This window comes from Acanthaster planci, linkage group LG03, assembly GCF_054643075.1.
Source record: "Acanthaster planci isolate LZ-2023a linkage group LG03, COTS_SCS, whole genome shotgun sequence".
In the NCBI taxonomy this organism is placed as follows: domain Eukaryota; kingdom Metazoa; phylum Echinodermata; class Asteroidea; order Valvatida; family Acanthasteridae; genus Acanthaster; species Acanthaster planci.
Genome location: NC_141779.1, coordinates 14535157 through 14549106, shown reverse-complemented (window position 1 = coordinate 14549106; position 13950 = coordinate 14535157). Strand labels below are relative to the sequence as shown.

Sequence of the window (13950 nt, the reverse complement as noted above, 5' to 3'; positions counted from 1 at the left end):
CATGTACATGTACATTGTATGTAGGTAATCCAGAAATTACGGGTCCAAAAGTGTGACATTTTTGTGTCCCTGTTACATCTGACCTTTGTTATTTGACAAGGAAATACCACCAGAATTACAAACTATTACTGTTTGTTTGGCAGGTAATCTGCATTAATTCATCACTCTTGGAAATTAGAAAATGTGTTCTGAACTTACAAAATCATATGTCAGATGTTACAGGGACACACAAAAAAAGGACCCCTAATTTCTGGAATTACCCACGTATACATGTATATGGCCATTCCCTGCTCCCCATACACACACAGTATCAAATTAACACACTCCCCCCCATCTATAGTTCTTGTGCACCTGCCCTCATTATTCAAAAGTCAAATGTCACACAAAGCCAACAACTCAAGTCCATGTACATGCACATGTGAAGTGCACAGTGTGTAACTGCACATCTACACGTACGTGTACATGTCAATAGTAAACAAAACCTCATGAACACAAACGTTTTCACTCCTTACATCCAGCATACCAACAAGAAGAAAGAATGGTACAGTACAAATCGGCCACTGCGTAAACTGTGTGGATGGCGACATGTTAGGGTTTCTTACCAATTTGGACCAATTCTGATGGAAGATCATCGCGATGGCATGTGAGGCATAAGGTTTTTATTGCTTCAGCTGTGGTAATTTTTGGAAACTTACACAATTTGGGGGTACACGGTGTACATGTAATAAGTCACATGTACCAGTACATGTTATAAATTTGGACAAGACACTAAAATTAAAGTACACTGTCAAAACTGTTATTTTTGTAAATGACTTTACACCTTTAAGTAACATGTCCAGAGATAAACACTTCAAAGCTAAAACACCATTTTTAGTGCTTTAAGTTCTACACATGATGTACGTACATGTACATGTACATGTATATTCACCAACAGTCTAAAGCTGTAAGGATTTCAAGTTCAACAACTCTGTAAACCACAATTAAAATAATTAGCATTTCCTGGGAACATGGCATACAATGTAAAAGTACTATACATGTACATGTACCTGATCTGTGGCATACAACACATGACAGAGTCAGACAGAGTTGACTGTGACAGGCCCACAGTGCCTTTTTTTTAAGCATGACAAATGGTTGAATAGGATGACATCAATCAAATCAGAAGGGTTTAGTAATGTAATGGGCCTGGACAACACAGTGTAGGGTACTGCACCACTGGTACACGGTTTGCAGTGACAGTATGTACATGTACATGTACATACATGTACATGTACATGTGCCCTACATGTAAGTTACCAACAGGTCACTCCATAGGACTGCATGTACATGTAACTGTACATGTACTAACATGTTATAAGTCCAACTATCATAAACATGTACATGTAGGTGGATGTCTTCAAATTTGTATGCATGTAAAAAAGAGTTCCCAAATTCTTGTGCAGACATATGTAATACATGTACATGAATATGCATGTATACCATACAACCTACAGGTGTAAACTTTGCCCTCTGGTCTTTGTAGGGACCCAAGAACATTAAAAAGGAAGACATAATGTGCACTAGGTTGTGTGAATCTTGTGTGGACTAAAGTCCAGGTCCACTCAAGCTTTTCCTTCTCTAAAAAAAAAGGTTTAGAGGCAATATGGGGTCAGGGTTATCAGATTATCAAAAGGAAGAGGAACAGTTCAGGAGACCGTCAACAAAAAAAATCCAGCTCAAAATAGTTTTCACAGCTCAAGACAGAAATTAGTTATTTCACCGAACTTGACAACTGCATGAGAAGAAAGGAGTGTCCACACTGGTATTTCATGAAAACATGTGTGCCACCACGTTATCTTAAACATGTATCTAGAATCCAGCTCTGTTCAGCAAAGCACACCAACAGCGGCAGCTGCCCACAGAAAACTGTTATGGTTTCTAGCAGACACACACGTGAATATTATACAATGTGACTTTGAACACACGTACATGTGGAAGAGGATGAACATCCATGGGAAAGGCACTGGGCACACTCGCACAGTCGATATTGCTTTAACATTTATGCCTGTTCCAGCTTACCACCCCCAGCTACTCGAACAGTCTAACTGTACATGTACATGTGTACTATGCACATACACACAGTAGCAAGGACTATTTATAGGAATGGGATACAAGTATGGTACCGCACGCAGCTCGGATAAAAATAGTAGTTACATGTGCATCTGTGCGGTTTGCAAGAAACCTCAGAACGTACGAATGGACATTTGATGTGGAATGATTGGTTATGCCGTGTGGGAGGTTACTATGCAAATGGTGATTTCATGGAGAGCTTTTTCCCCAAGGTGCACGCGTGTGTACATGCATACATCTTTTCTAATGTTTCCTAAAAGGAATGCACCATCTTGCCTTCCAATATGACAAGCAGTTCAAAGAGGAAGTCACTCAGAAAGTTGACATGTTTACTGTTAGGCAGCAACCAAACAGAGTACCACAGACAACAATTTTCCCTTGGTTATTGCCAATAAAAAAATTTTGGAACTGCAGTATCAAGTTACATGTACATGTCAACATCGATAAAAAAAATTTCCCTCGAGGATAACTCTGTGATGCAGTTCTAAGCAACGTGTTCACATTTATTAAAATGTATGAATGTACTGTACACTACACATACGCATGAAAATAGCTTATGAGCATGTACAGTACGTGTAGATGTACATGTGCAGGCCTTGAAATTTCCCCAAAAGTTATTTGCGCCATTTCCTGGGGTTCTGATCTGCTGATGGCTGGGGAACACCGAAGATAAACAGAAAAGTTACAGTAAAACACTTTTTGTAAAAATTCTTTTCTGTTTTATTCTTATCATACTGGTAGTCATTATGAAATATGTAACAGTAGCGAACTATTTTGGTACTTTTCCAACTTTTGCACAGCGCAAGCTAGAGTTGAGAATAACTTGCATTTGGTTAGATTTCATCTGCATTACACAAGCACTTCAATGGCAATCTCGAGCCCTGGTGTGTAGCATAGACATGCACATGTACACGTATATGTATCTGTACATGATGTTCGCCATGGGGGAGCAACATGAGTCACTGATCTCCTGCCACTTCTTGGTTAGACCAGGATGCAATCAGTGTGGGGAGCCATATTACATTTCAAGTGTGCGGTGCCAGCCTACTGGCAAGCATGCTTTACATGTATACCACAGGCAAATACATGTCCATACACGTACATCAACTCCAGAAACATCACTTGTAGAATCACATGTATGCTTTTTTCTTCCTTCCACGGATAAGGGAGTTTTGTCATCAGGAAATAAAAATATACTGCAGAAAGGGATGGGGGACAACAAACTGTGCCCGTTTGGAAACAAAATTGCACCAGTTCATCAATTACATTCTATTCCAAACAACCAAAAATTCACGGTGGTTACAATGTACATGCACACACACCGTACATGTAATAATGTGTACAGAGATCTGCACTTCAGGAACTTTTTTAATTAGCTAATCATATAGACATTAATATTTTGATGCGGGCTGGTAAAAACTTTCACAGGAAACCACCTGTGTAAAATTGAAATGCCTCATGAAATTATGTATGACAGGGAAAGTTTTATGAGGGGCTGTGACACGGACAGTGAACTGGCCTGTGGTGAGAGTGAGGAACATGCTTCCGTGAGGGGCTGGTTTCAACAGCTGTACATGCAGATCACATTTTTACACAGAACAGAACGTCTCATTTTAGAAACAGTCCATTTCAACATGGTGTCAAATACTGGAATGGGCTTGATGGTAAATTAAAAGAATATTAAACTGTGGTTTCCTTTGACAAAGAATTGAAGAAAACAATAATCACTTCTTATGCAGAGACAGAAATTTAATTCATTTATTTTTATTTGGATCTCACTCTCAATCGTTTTGTCTTTGAAAGTATATGTTACTTGCTTTGAGTCTTGTGTTCGTCCTGTCCCAGGGAAGGGTACAAAAGCACATTACTTCACCACTTTCCTTCATGTTGCCATCACTCAAATATTATGTGCAAAATTTTCATTTAAGATATTGTGGTTATATTTCATTTATCTATGTTTTATTATGTAATGAAGAACACACATGATCCTGTAGTAAATGATGACATCATGGAAATAAATGTTGATTTGATTTCTATGTGAACCTGTAATTGCGTAATTGTTCACGTATTGTCGTACCTCTGTCTAGACTAGTTGTTCTCCACTGTCCAAGAACAATCGACTGACATAATCGCATGTCACACCCACCGTTTGACAACATGTCAGCTACCGTTAAGTGATATTGCCCCATGCACGCATGCATCCCGGGGTGTACATGATATCGCAGGGACCACTAACTGTCAATGTTCAAAGATTTCTTTATTGTAAGACAGAGATATGGCCAAACAATTTGTTGACTCCTGGGATGTGGAATATGGCCTTTTGAACACCCTTGGGTGCATTGCATCTCTCGGGTTTTCACTTCATATCCTAGAAATGGGCAGTCAACAATTGTTAAGTGTGCACCAGATACCGTGAGTAAACAATATGTTTGAAATTCAGGCCATGGAAAAAAAAGCCTAGGTGCATTCACTACATCGGGCAACTCTGAGACTCCACGTTCCCAGAGTTGAAACGGAACATCCATTCATGAGCCTACTTTACTTTCATCTGAAGTCTGGAAATCTGCCATTAAGACAGAAATCTCAATAAAGGCGTGTAAATGACATGTTCATTACCCCTCACCTTAAAAGAACTATGTACAAGTGTTTCATCGAGATCGATGACTATGCAGTTTTTATGGGCGTCACTTGGTCGTAACGGTGGCAACAGGTATTTGTGCGTGGTCTGTGGATGGAAAGAAACATACAGGGGAAAAAAAGTGATTAGATACATAAAAAAAAAAAAAAAGATTTACACAAATTGTTCACTTGAAATTCAATACTGATAGTTGTTGCATCTCGTAGGAGAGATCAAGTACATGTAAATGTAGTAGTCATGCCAGAAATAATTTACCTGTTCTTGTTCTCAGTTTAAAACACAAATTCACTGAGTGAATAATTAATTGTCATCAACACCACGAAGTACTACTCATCCCTAGATGTGTGTGCCGCTTCAGCGCGGATTTCACAGAAATGTGTTTTTTCATTTTCACGAAGTAGCACTCGGTGCCGTGTGGCACGTGTTCCGTGAATTGTCGTTTTCAGGAATTGACCTTTTCCTTAATTTAAACAGTTAAAACGAGTTTTAAGAGCATGATCAAATCATTTTAGACCTTTCCAAGCATTTTTATCCATGCTACATTGACAAAACATACATGAGTGCTACTTCGTGAAAACAATAATCGTGCGCGTGAACACTTGAGTGCTATTTCGTGAAACGGAAATTGCTGCGAACCCGGTTTTCACGAAGTAGCACCCAAGTGCAGTTGAGTGCTACTTTGTGGTGTTGGTGACGTAATTAGGTCAGTCCACAGTTATGAAAATCTACGTTCATGTAACACTACTTTCAAAACCTCATATCATCATTATGAAGTACATATATTGACTATTTACATGTATACTAAAGGTCAGAAAAGTTCAAATTTAAAATAACATATTGTATGAGATATACATGTACTTGTACATTACAGGTACAAATAAATCATGCCTGGAATTGAAACATTTACAATATCATTATACTGAGTTGCCTGTTCTAAAAATGAAAACATGTGCACGCTGCATATACAGGCACTGGAAACTGTTTGCTTCCAAAAGAGTTACAATCTACCGGTACATGTACCCTCGACTGTGATCTATGATGTATTTTCCACAGAAAATCACTGACCACTGGTTTAACCTGAAGCCATTTTTGATCTTATTCCCTGAATCTGTTTCATAAATTGCAAACTGTTGATTAGGATGGCACCAGACTGTTTTATAATTTCCATGCATTCCAAGCCTTCCTTGCAGTGTTCTAAATCTGGCTTAAATCACTAAGGTGCATTATGGCTCAACCATGAATTTGAAAGTATTCATCAGAGTTGACAGGTACAAGTGCTAATTGTCAAGAGATTTCATTTTATTGCTTTCATTTCTACTCTGAACATTCAGAACTGAAGAGTTAACCTTGCTTTCAATGTCAATGAATAAAGTCGATAAGAAGCGTCATCTGCATTTGGCCCCATTCCCATTTAATATTCAGCTTCAAGAGAGCGAGTTTTGCACTTTGTTTTTAGCACAGAAGCACTCACTTTATTACGTCTAATTGATCGACCTTATAATGAGGAGCATGTACTGTTGCATAAACTGGCCCCATTGCAATATCCCTTCCCTCCTCTCCCCTCACAGCACAGACTTTCATAACATCTGTCTTTCAGCAATCTTTATGCATGTACTACAAAAACAAATTGCTAGCTTAAATGCATGTGAAGGTAGCGCACACGAGACCTGCAGCGTCAGATGTGTATCGTTCCAAGGGCAATATGCTCCTGTCTCGTATGCACTGCGCTTGCAAGTTCCGTTAGGCCGATCTTCACATTCCACATGAGATACGGTGCAGGGTTGTTCACATAGTAGAACTAATTAAAATGCCCATGCAGCCATGCTGCGCTGCTAGAATGTCTTTGCTGACAGTTAATATCAAAGATTGGCAAGTTGCACTGAATGTACTGTACATTTAAAGAGCACAGACACTGCTCAGTGTCACTGTAAAGTGCAATATAAATTAATGGTCCTGGTTGAACCGGCAAGCTTAATGTATTCCATTGAACCCCAGACAATGAGCGTGCACGTTTTTTGTACATGTACATTTACATGCATACCTATTTCAACAAGTGTTGCAAAACAGTTTTGTTTTTTTTCAAATACGCACAGTATCCTGTATTGCCTGTTCAAGATTGTCAACTGAAGCCTGTATTCAGGACCATGCATGACTGAAATTTCCATCAATGAGGATATCATAACTGTGAAAATCGAAAACTGACTTTCTCGGCCGCCTGACTGATGGCCTTCATGGTACACGAGCCATTAGTACCTGTACAAAGCACACATGAAATGTACTCCTGGACACAAATTCCCACGGATGTACATGTACGTGCAACTGTGGTCTAACGTCTGCATGCAAATCAAATGGGAATATTCTCAAGTTACAGATTTGTCTTTGCTATTAAATTATACATAAAATATTTGCCTTTGGGAAGGTGATCCAAGCACTGACCTGTACATATTATGTATATGTGCTTAAAATGTGCTGCCAAGTACGCCTGGTTCACAGTGACATGAAGGTATTTTTAGGTGGACAGTAAAAACAGTAAGTGCAGTGAATGAGTATAAAACCTCAATGAAAACACACAAACGGGTTAATATGTCAAGCAACAGTGCAAATCCCTTCTGGCCCTAATCTTTATAAAATACATCACATTCTTTGTATGACACTAGAAAGCACCATCTGCCACAACCAGCAATCAGAGGCGAATGGGGACAAGGTGTCCTGTGTCACATGGAGTATTTACAACTGGTCGCATTTCCTTGCTGCTCACAGTGCATGGCATAAATCACTACACAGCATTCAAAGTTCCGCCGCATGTAATTCAAGGTACAGCTTCTCAGCTGGAAAACACATGAGGTACATTTCCATTTCACAAAATGCAAATACCTTACACAGCCCCCTTCTAACACCCTGCGGAACTGCACAGACTATTTGAGAACATGTGCAATGTGTATGTAATCAGAGAAAGTACACATAACTGCTGGCATTAATAGGTTCACTATGCACCCTATATGTGTTGCACATGCGTAGGGTTTCATTCAAAACTATGAAAGTGATGTCATGTGTAGTGAGACAGCAGCAACAGCCGGGGTAACAATAAATCATTTTACTCAGACTGCCTTTGAGTTACTCAGGTCAGAAAAGCAGGATGGAAACAAATTTGTGAAATTTTAGTGTTGAATGATGTTCATGGAGGTAAAATGTTTGGAAGCTCCAAGTAAGTGCACATATCCTGAGGCTCCCGGATCCATGGAATATCCCCCTTGTTTCGACATCCCTAGAGGTACATGTACATATAATGTAGAATACGTTTTATCAATAGGCAATGTGAAGAAAATTGCCAGGGGTGGATTCAACGTCTAATGCTTCACCAATCTGTACTTGAACACATACTGTAATGTACATGTACAGTGCTGTTGATGGATTGAACTCCCCAAATCCAGAGCGTGAAATTACGGTTGGACATTGGACATTTTCCAAGCACTTATTGTGTTTGTCCGAACAAAATCAAAGATGCTCGGACAAATTGTCCAACCAACATATCAATAACAGCTCTTAAAATATCAGCACAATACATGTACCGGTATATGGGATTATGGCGTCCAATTTATTAATAGTTTCATGTTAGAATTACGTTTATTACGCCCAAGGTATTCATCAGGGTTGATCGCTCATCACCGGCCCATGTCATCTAGCGCCATGCGTGTATACTTTACTCGCACAGAAATGAAATCGCCCCATAATACTTTGCACTGTCACAGTGGTGAAAACACGTGCGCGAAACTCTCTGCATTAAACGAAGCTGCTGTGGTTCCCACCACACAGCACCCGTGCAAAAGAATGCGTGATGGAACTGTAGCAACCGGTACCAGTCTGTACTGTACATGTACTGAATGTACTGTACATAAACACTCTTCATCGGCCGTACACGTCGCGAATGCAAAAAGGCAGCAGGCAGGAAAGACATCGATGTTACATGTATGTTGCCTGAGGTTTTCTGCAAGTTAATTTACAGAACTTGGTCTCTTATTTATGTCTGTATTTTCTGTGTTCATGAGTGTAATTTGAGGTTGTTCTGCTCATGGCACAAGGTTTAGTGCCCGCTGGTCTAAATGCATCACGCACGCTTACCATGCGAATACACGGACATTGTTGGCCAGTTTGCCATCGTGATTGTGTGAATTGTTCATAATTTTCTTGTGACTTGTCATAGGTAGACATTTTTACACAGACATTAAGACAGGTGTTCAGCACTTTATGAGATAATTTTGGGAGGCTGTCGCCGCCATTGATGCCATTCAATCAGCACAAAATTGCCCTCAAACACAAAAAATGTTCCGACCTACCGACCCAATTTTTGAGAGGCGTGCATGCACAGCACAACTACATCATGTATTTTTGGGGCCTAATAAAAGACTGCATGTATGCAGTAGGCCTTAGTTAAATAACAGTAATCATGGATTCTGAGAATCTTTGGCAAGTATTGATCCAATTTGAGCAAGCAAATTTATGACATGGCCTGCCTGATTGCACAAACTAAAAAAAAAAAAATTCATTTCAGCCTGCGCCCGAACAAGGATTGCTCAATGCGGCTGCATGATCAGTTTTGGTAGAACCAGGAAAATAATGGCAGAACAAAATTAATTGTGTTACATTTTGTCCGAGCACTTTTTGGGACTAATTTCGTGCTTTGAAATCACAAACACACACACGAACCAGGGGTCATCCACACAATCGGCCCCTGAAAAAGATACAAAGTTTCTATATATTTCATCCAACATGGGGCATGTGAATGACTACTTTGTAAAGAGCTCCTCCCCTCACTGTGAAATTGCAAACACTGGAACAGATGCAACCGTGAGATAACAGAAACTCATATCATGTAATGCATGGCATGCAGACTTACACACTACATGTTAATGTACGTGTAGGCCCCCCTATCTCCAAAAAAAAATTTTGGGTGAAACATATTTTTACAATCTTGATGGATGCTTGTGGCTGTTTGGAATTTATCTACATGTACGCCCCTCAGACAGTTTACACTTAAGTCTAAAAATTTTTTTTAAAAACCAAAAAAAAAAAAAACGACCACCTACCGGGCAGCTAGGGGCATAGCTTGATGCAGGTTCATGCAGCTGAAATGAGGAAATGGACACAGTTCAAGAAATCAAGCACAGCAAACCACATCATCAGCCACAAACACTGTACATGTATGTGTATGCAATTACCAGTAAGTGTTTGCAAGACTCAATGCAGTGAAAATGACACATGGAGTTCAGGGTGGGGGGGGGGCTCAGGGAGGGGGGGTTAGGGAAGGAGTGGGGGTGATGCAGAGACATTTCTATCAATATCTTTCTGTAGCAATGACCAACTCTTACACCATGCTCTTAAACTTCACAAAGAAACTGCAAATTTGTTACAACAGTGAGCTTCAATGGGACAAGGAGACAGTCTATATTAAAGATCTGTTAAAGATCTCAATAGTAAAATGCAGTATGCAGGTCAGTGAAACAGAGTCAGCATACATACAGAGACATAATTGATGTGATTGTAGCATCAACCCTCCCCCCCCAAAAAAGCTGCCATAGAGAAAAGTAAGGTCATGTCTCTTAACTTACTACAAAACCAGTCTCACAAAGTACACTCTGGTACATGTGCATATGTGTACCATACTGCACATGTACATGCTGTTTTGCAAACATTTAGGAATTTCACAATACAATTATGCTGATATTTTCTCACACAAATCACATGTACATGTCCAACACAGCTACATGCTACATAATTTACAATATACATGTACAGTCTCACAAGTGCGAACTGCAGACAGGATGGTAAAAAGTGTACAGTACAAAGTGCAGTGCACAGCATTCAAGAAACTGCAAGCCACGTTTCCCATTTTGTAAACACTATTTGATTTTTGTCCGCACCCGAACATGGGTAATTACACAGGAAATTTCTGGAATTGGATGGCTGTATGTATTGAACTGAAAGCGAAGGCTTTGTACATGTATACATGTACCGGTATAGTGTTTGGGAAAAATGTTAGTTTATTTAATCTTTCTAGAGGGTGGTTGTACTATGCTGCTGAAGTTGAAGTGGAGTTTATGGTGTTCTCAGCGGAACTGAAAGGCAATTTGCAAAGTCCATTTGAATTGGAAAAGGGGGACCCTTTTTTCAGCCTGGACTCGACCAGAGTTTGTCTTTCCAGTAATGTACAGAATGAACAGAGAAAGAGTGAAACATAAGTAGAACCAACAAATCTTTCACTTTCAGCATTTTGTTGAATCTAAAATATAAACAAATGTGAGAGCATCATGTACCTTCTGTCCATTCTCCTCTGGAGGTGGGACTGTTGTGGGAGGTGTTCGACCCGTTGACCCGAAGCAACAGAAGAACGAACTGAGTAAACTGCGACTCCTCGGTTTCCTCGCTGTCGTTGGTGCTGGAGATAGGGGACAAGACAAGATGCAAGAATTACATCAGCCATAAAATACTCAAACTGCACATGCAGCCATATTCATGTACACTGTACAATGTAGCTTCCAGGCAACACTTGCATTGCACACAAAATGATCTGCAGACATCTCATAATGTACATATAGGTTCCACACCATCGACTCTCTTAATTTAAATTTGTAGTTAACATGTACTAAGTTGAACGGTAGCTGAGATCTGAAACCTTATGAAACACATGGGCAAGAGTACAAAGTGCATTCACACAAACGAGCAATGCACTTGAAACACAAAGACAAAATCAGACCTTTGCCCAATCACAGAATGCTATGTACATGAGCACAAAAGCTTAAAGCATTTAAAAGCAACCGCGAGGCTTGCTCTTAAAATTAACAGCATACATGTACATGTACATGTACACCTGTATACCACTGGACCACATACTACATGTACATTATAATACAAAAAGCAGTACCAAACCAGTTCTAGTTGTTACAGGCACACAGGCACATGTGCATTGGTTGAATTTTCATCTCAAATAAACTGTTTCTCTGTTGATTACTGTTTAGGCTATTTGTCAGGACGATGTTGGGTTGGTCTGGTCTGTTGGGCTGTCTGTCAGTAGTGTGAAGCTGTTTGTCTGGGACAGGGGTGTCTGTCGGGTTATTTACTAGGAAATGTACATGTATGTTGTATTTTACCCTGCATGTTTTTCGTCTATTTTCTGATGTCTTTTTATACAGTACACATGTACATGTATGTGACAACTGTATTCATTACATGTTGATGAATTTAAAAGATTTTCTGTAATAAATAATTGGATTGTTTGTAATTGTATTCCAATGTTTTATAGAACCTGTAAGTGGCAGTTAAACCATTGTTAGTTATCAAATAAATAACAATCAAAACAGACACATGCTCACTCACACTTGTATGTACATGTACAAAGACACCACATACACATACATATATAGTACACATACATGTACATGTGCTGTATTGCTGATTCTTTTCTTGTGGTCACCTTGGATTCCATAATAAAGCTATTTGAATGGCTTGACCACTAGCCACAGGAATGCTAATACAATGTAAGGTCCATAGTCTTTTGTACGTTCTCTGGTAACCGCACAACAATACCTGACAGGTTAACCAAGGTAGCAGCTACCGGTAGCCTTCAAGCACAGAAGGTGAACATTACATGACCACGCACATGTACAGTGTACATGTATCTACGTGTAAAATGTGTACATGTACAATGTATGAAGGTAATCAGCACAATTGGTTTGTGACACTACATGTACAGCTGACTTTCTCGCAGATTGCGTAGTGTGTTCTGGGGGGGGCAATGAATTAATGATGCAGGTTTCTCCATTTACCTCTGATTGCCCATTAAGGAGTCTGACATGTACGTGAACAATGGATCTCAAGCATCTACAGTCACAGACATTCGCGTCATCCATGGATATCACCCACATGTACACCCCATGAACTGCACGTACAGTACGAACCAAGTGTGGAACAGTCTTTTCAATCATGGCATACTTTGTTAAGGATACATTGTTCTTCAGCAGTTAATGTACAAGCACACAAGTACGGCAACATCAGTTTTGCTGAAAACAGGGCCAGCACTGTGACGTCTCCCCCCTTCCCACTTCTTCAAAACAATAAAAGGTCAATCAACTAAAATGTGACTCCATTTACAGACTAATTCTATAGACCTAAATGTTACAGTGATAATGAAAGCCCAGAAGTCCATAACCCAGTTTAAAACAGTCAATCTGGCCTCCTAAGAGGTACAAACCCCCTCAGTTTCCACTCCAGGTCATTAACAAACACTCCCTCTTGGGGGATACCATTTAGCCCATGACAGTAGGCTACAGACCCTCCCCTCCCCGAAATGTCAATTTGACCACAGGATTTTACATGAAAGGCTAACCAAGCATGATATTGATCTGTAAGTGATGGCGATGGACACCGGCCCCCCTTTTCAGTTGAGGCATGTGGTGTTCCAGCACTGTTACAATGTATATTTCCGTCAGGATCTGACAAGGCCCCAGAAGTAAAACTTGTTCCCTGTGCTTATATCTCTTAACCCCTTCACGCCGGGAATTTCTTTCCGAAAGCCGACTCCAAGAGTTCCAGCCTCGCTTGGCCACGAAGGCCACCTGCCAAACCGCAAATTCTCGGTTTGTGGCCCTGCGTGCTCTGCACGCTTTGAATTACACGGTGAAAAGGCTGATTGTTCGGTGGCATGCGGCTCTACTCACCCTTCCACATTCCCGTTGCCTCTTTTCAAAGTGGGGACTATCGAGAAGCTGGTGATTATGATGCAAATTCAATCTTTTCATTTCTGGGCTACACACAAAGACCAATTACCATATATACAAGAGCCAGGGTCTGACTTCTTTCACCGTGTTCGCTCGAGCGTGAGCCGAAAATAATAGCTGACAAGCCGGCTGAGGATTTCAATTTTTACGGCGTGTCTAGCCGTGTCCCAGCGCGAAGGGGTTAAGCGGCTTCATGACGCATATGTACGAGTATGCACTTGGTCCAGTTGAACATTTGTGAGTCACTGTTTGGTAATTGATTGAACAAAGTAGAATTTTAATCAACAACTTCCGGACTCTAAACAAGTAAACAATCAACTACCAGGTAAGATATCCAAAATTGGAACTCTGACTCAATGTCAATGGGTATAATCTCCTGCTATGGTTCGAAAATGAGCACATTTACAGTAACATGACAGACGCAGCCTCAAA

General features: G+C 40.2%; 1 protein-coding gene across 2 annotated transcripts in view; it reads right to left on the bottom strand.

Moving 5' to 3' along the window:
• The window catches only part of LOC110990562 (CTD small phosphatase-like protein), a 35217-nt gene that overhangs the window by 15772 nt on the left and 5495 nt on the right, over window positions 1-13950 (bottom strand). The window contains exons 2-4 of one of the 2 annotated variants that reach the window (XM_022255616.2): window positions 11059-11180; window positions 9832-9870; window positions 4733-4834 (exon numbers count right to left, since the gene is read on the bottom strand). In XM_022255616.2, the coding sequence (XP_022111308.1) occupies window positions 4733-4834; window positions 9832-9870; window positions 11059-11180 (263 nt within the window). The remainder of the gene's footprint in view (window positions 1-4732; window positions 4835-9831; window positions 9871-11058; window positions 11181-13950) is intronic. The other variant, XM_022255624.2, reaches the window with a different exon arrangement.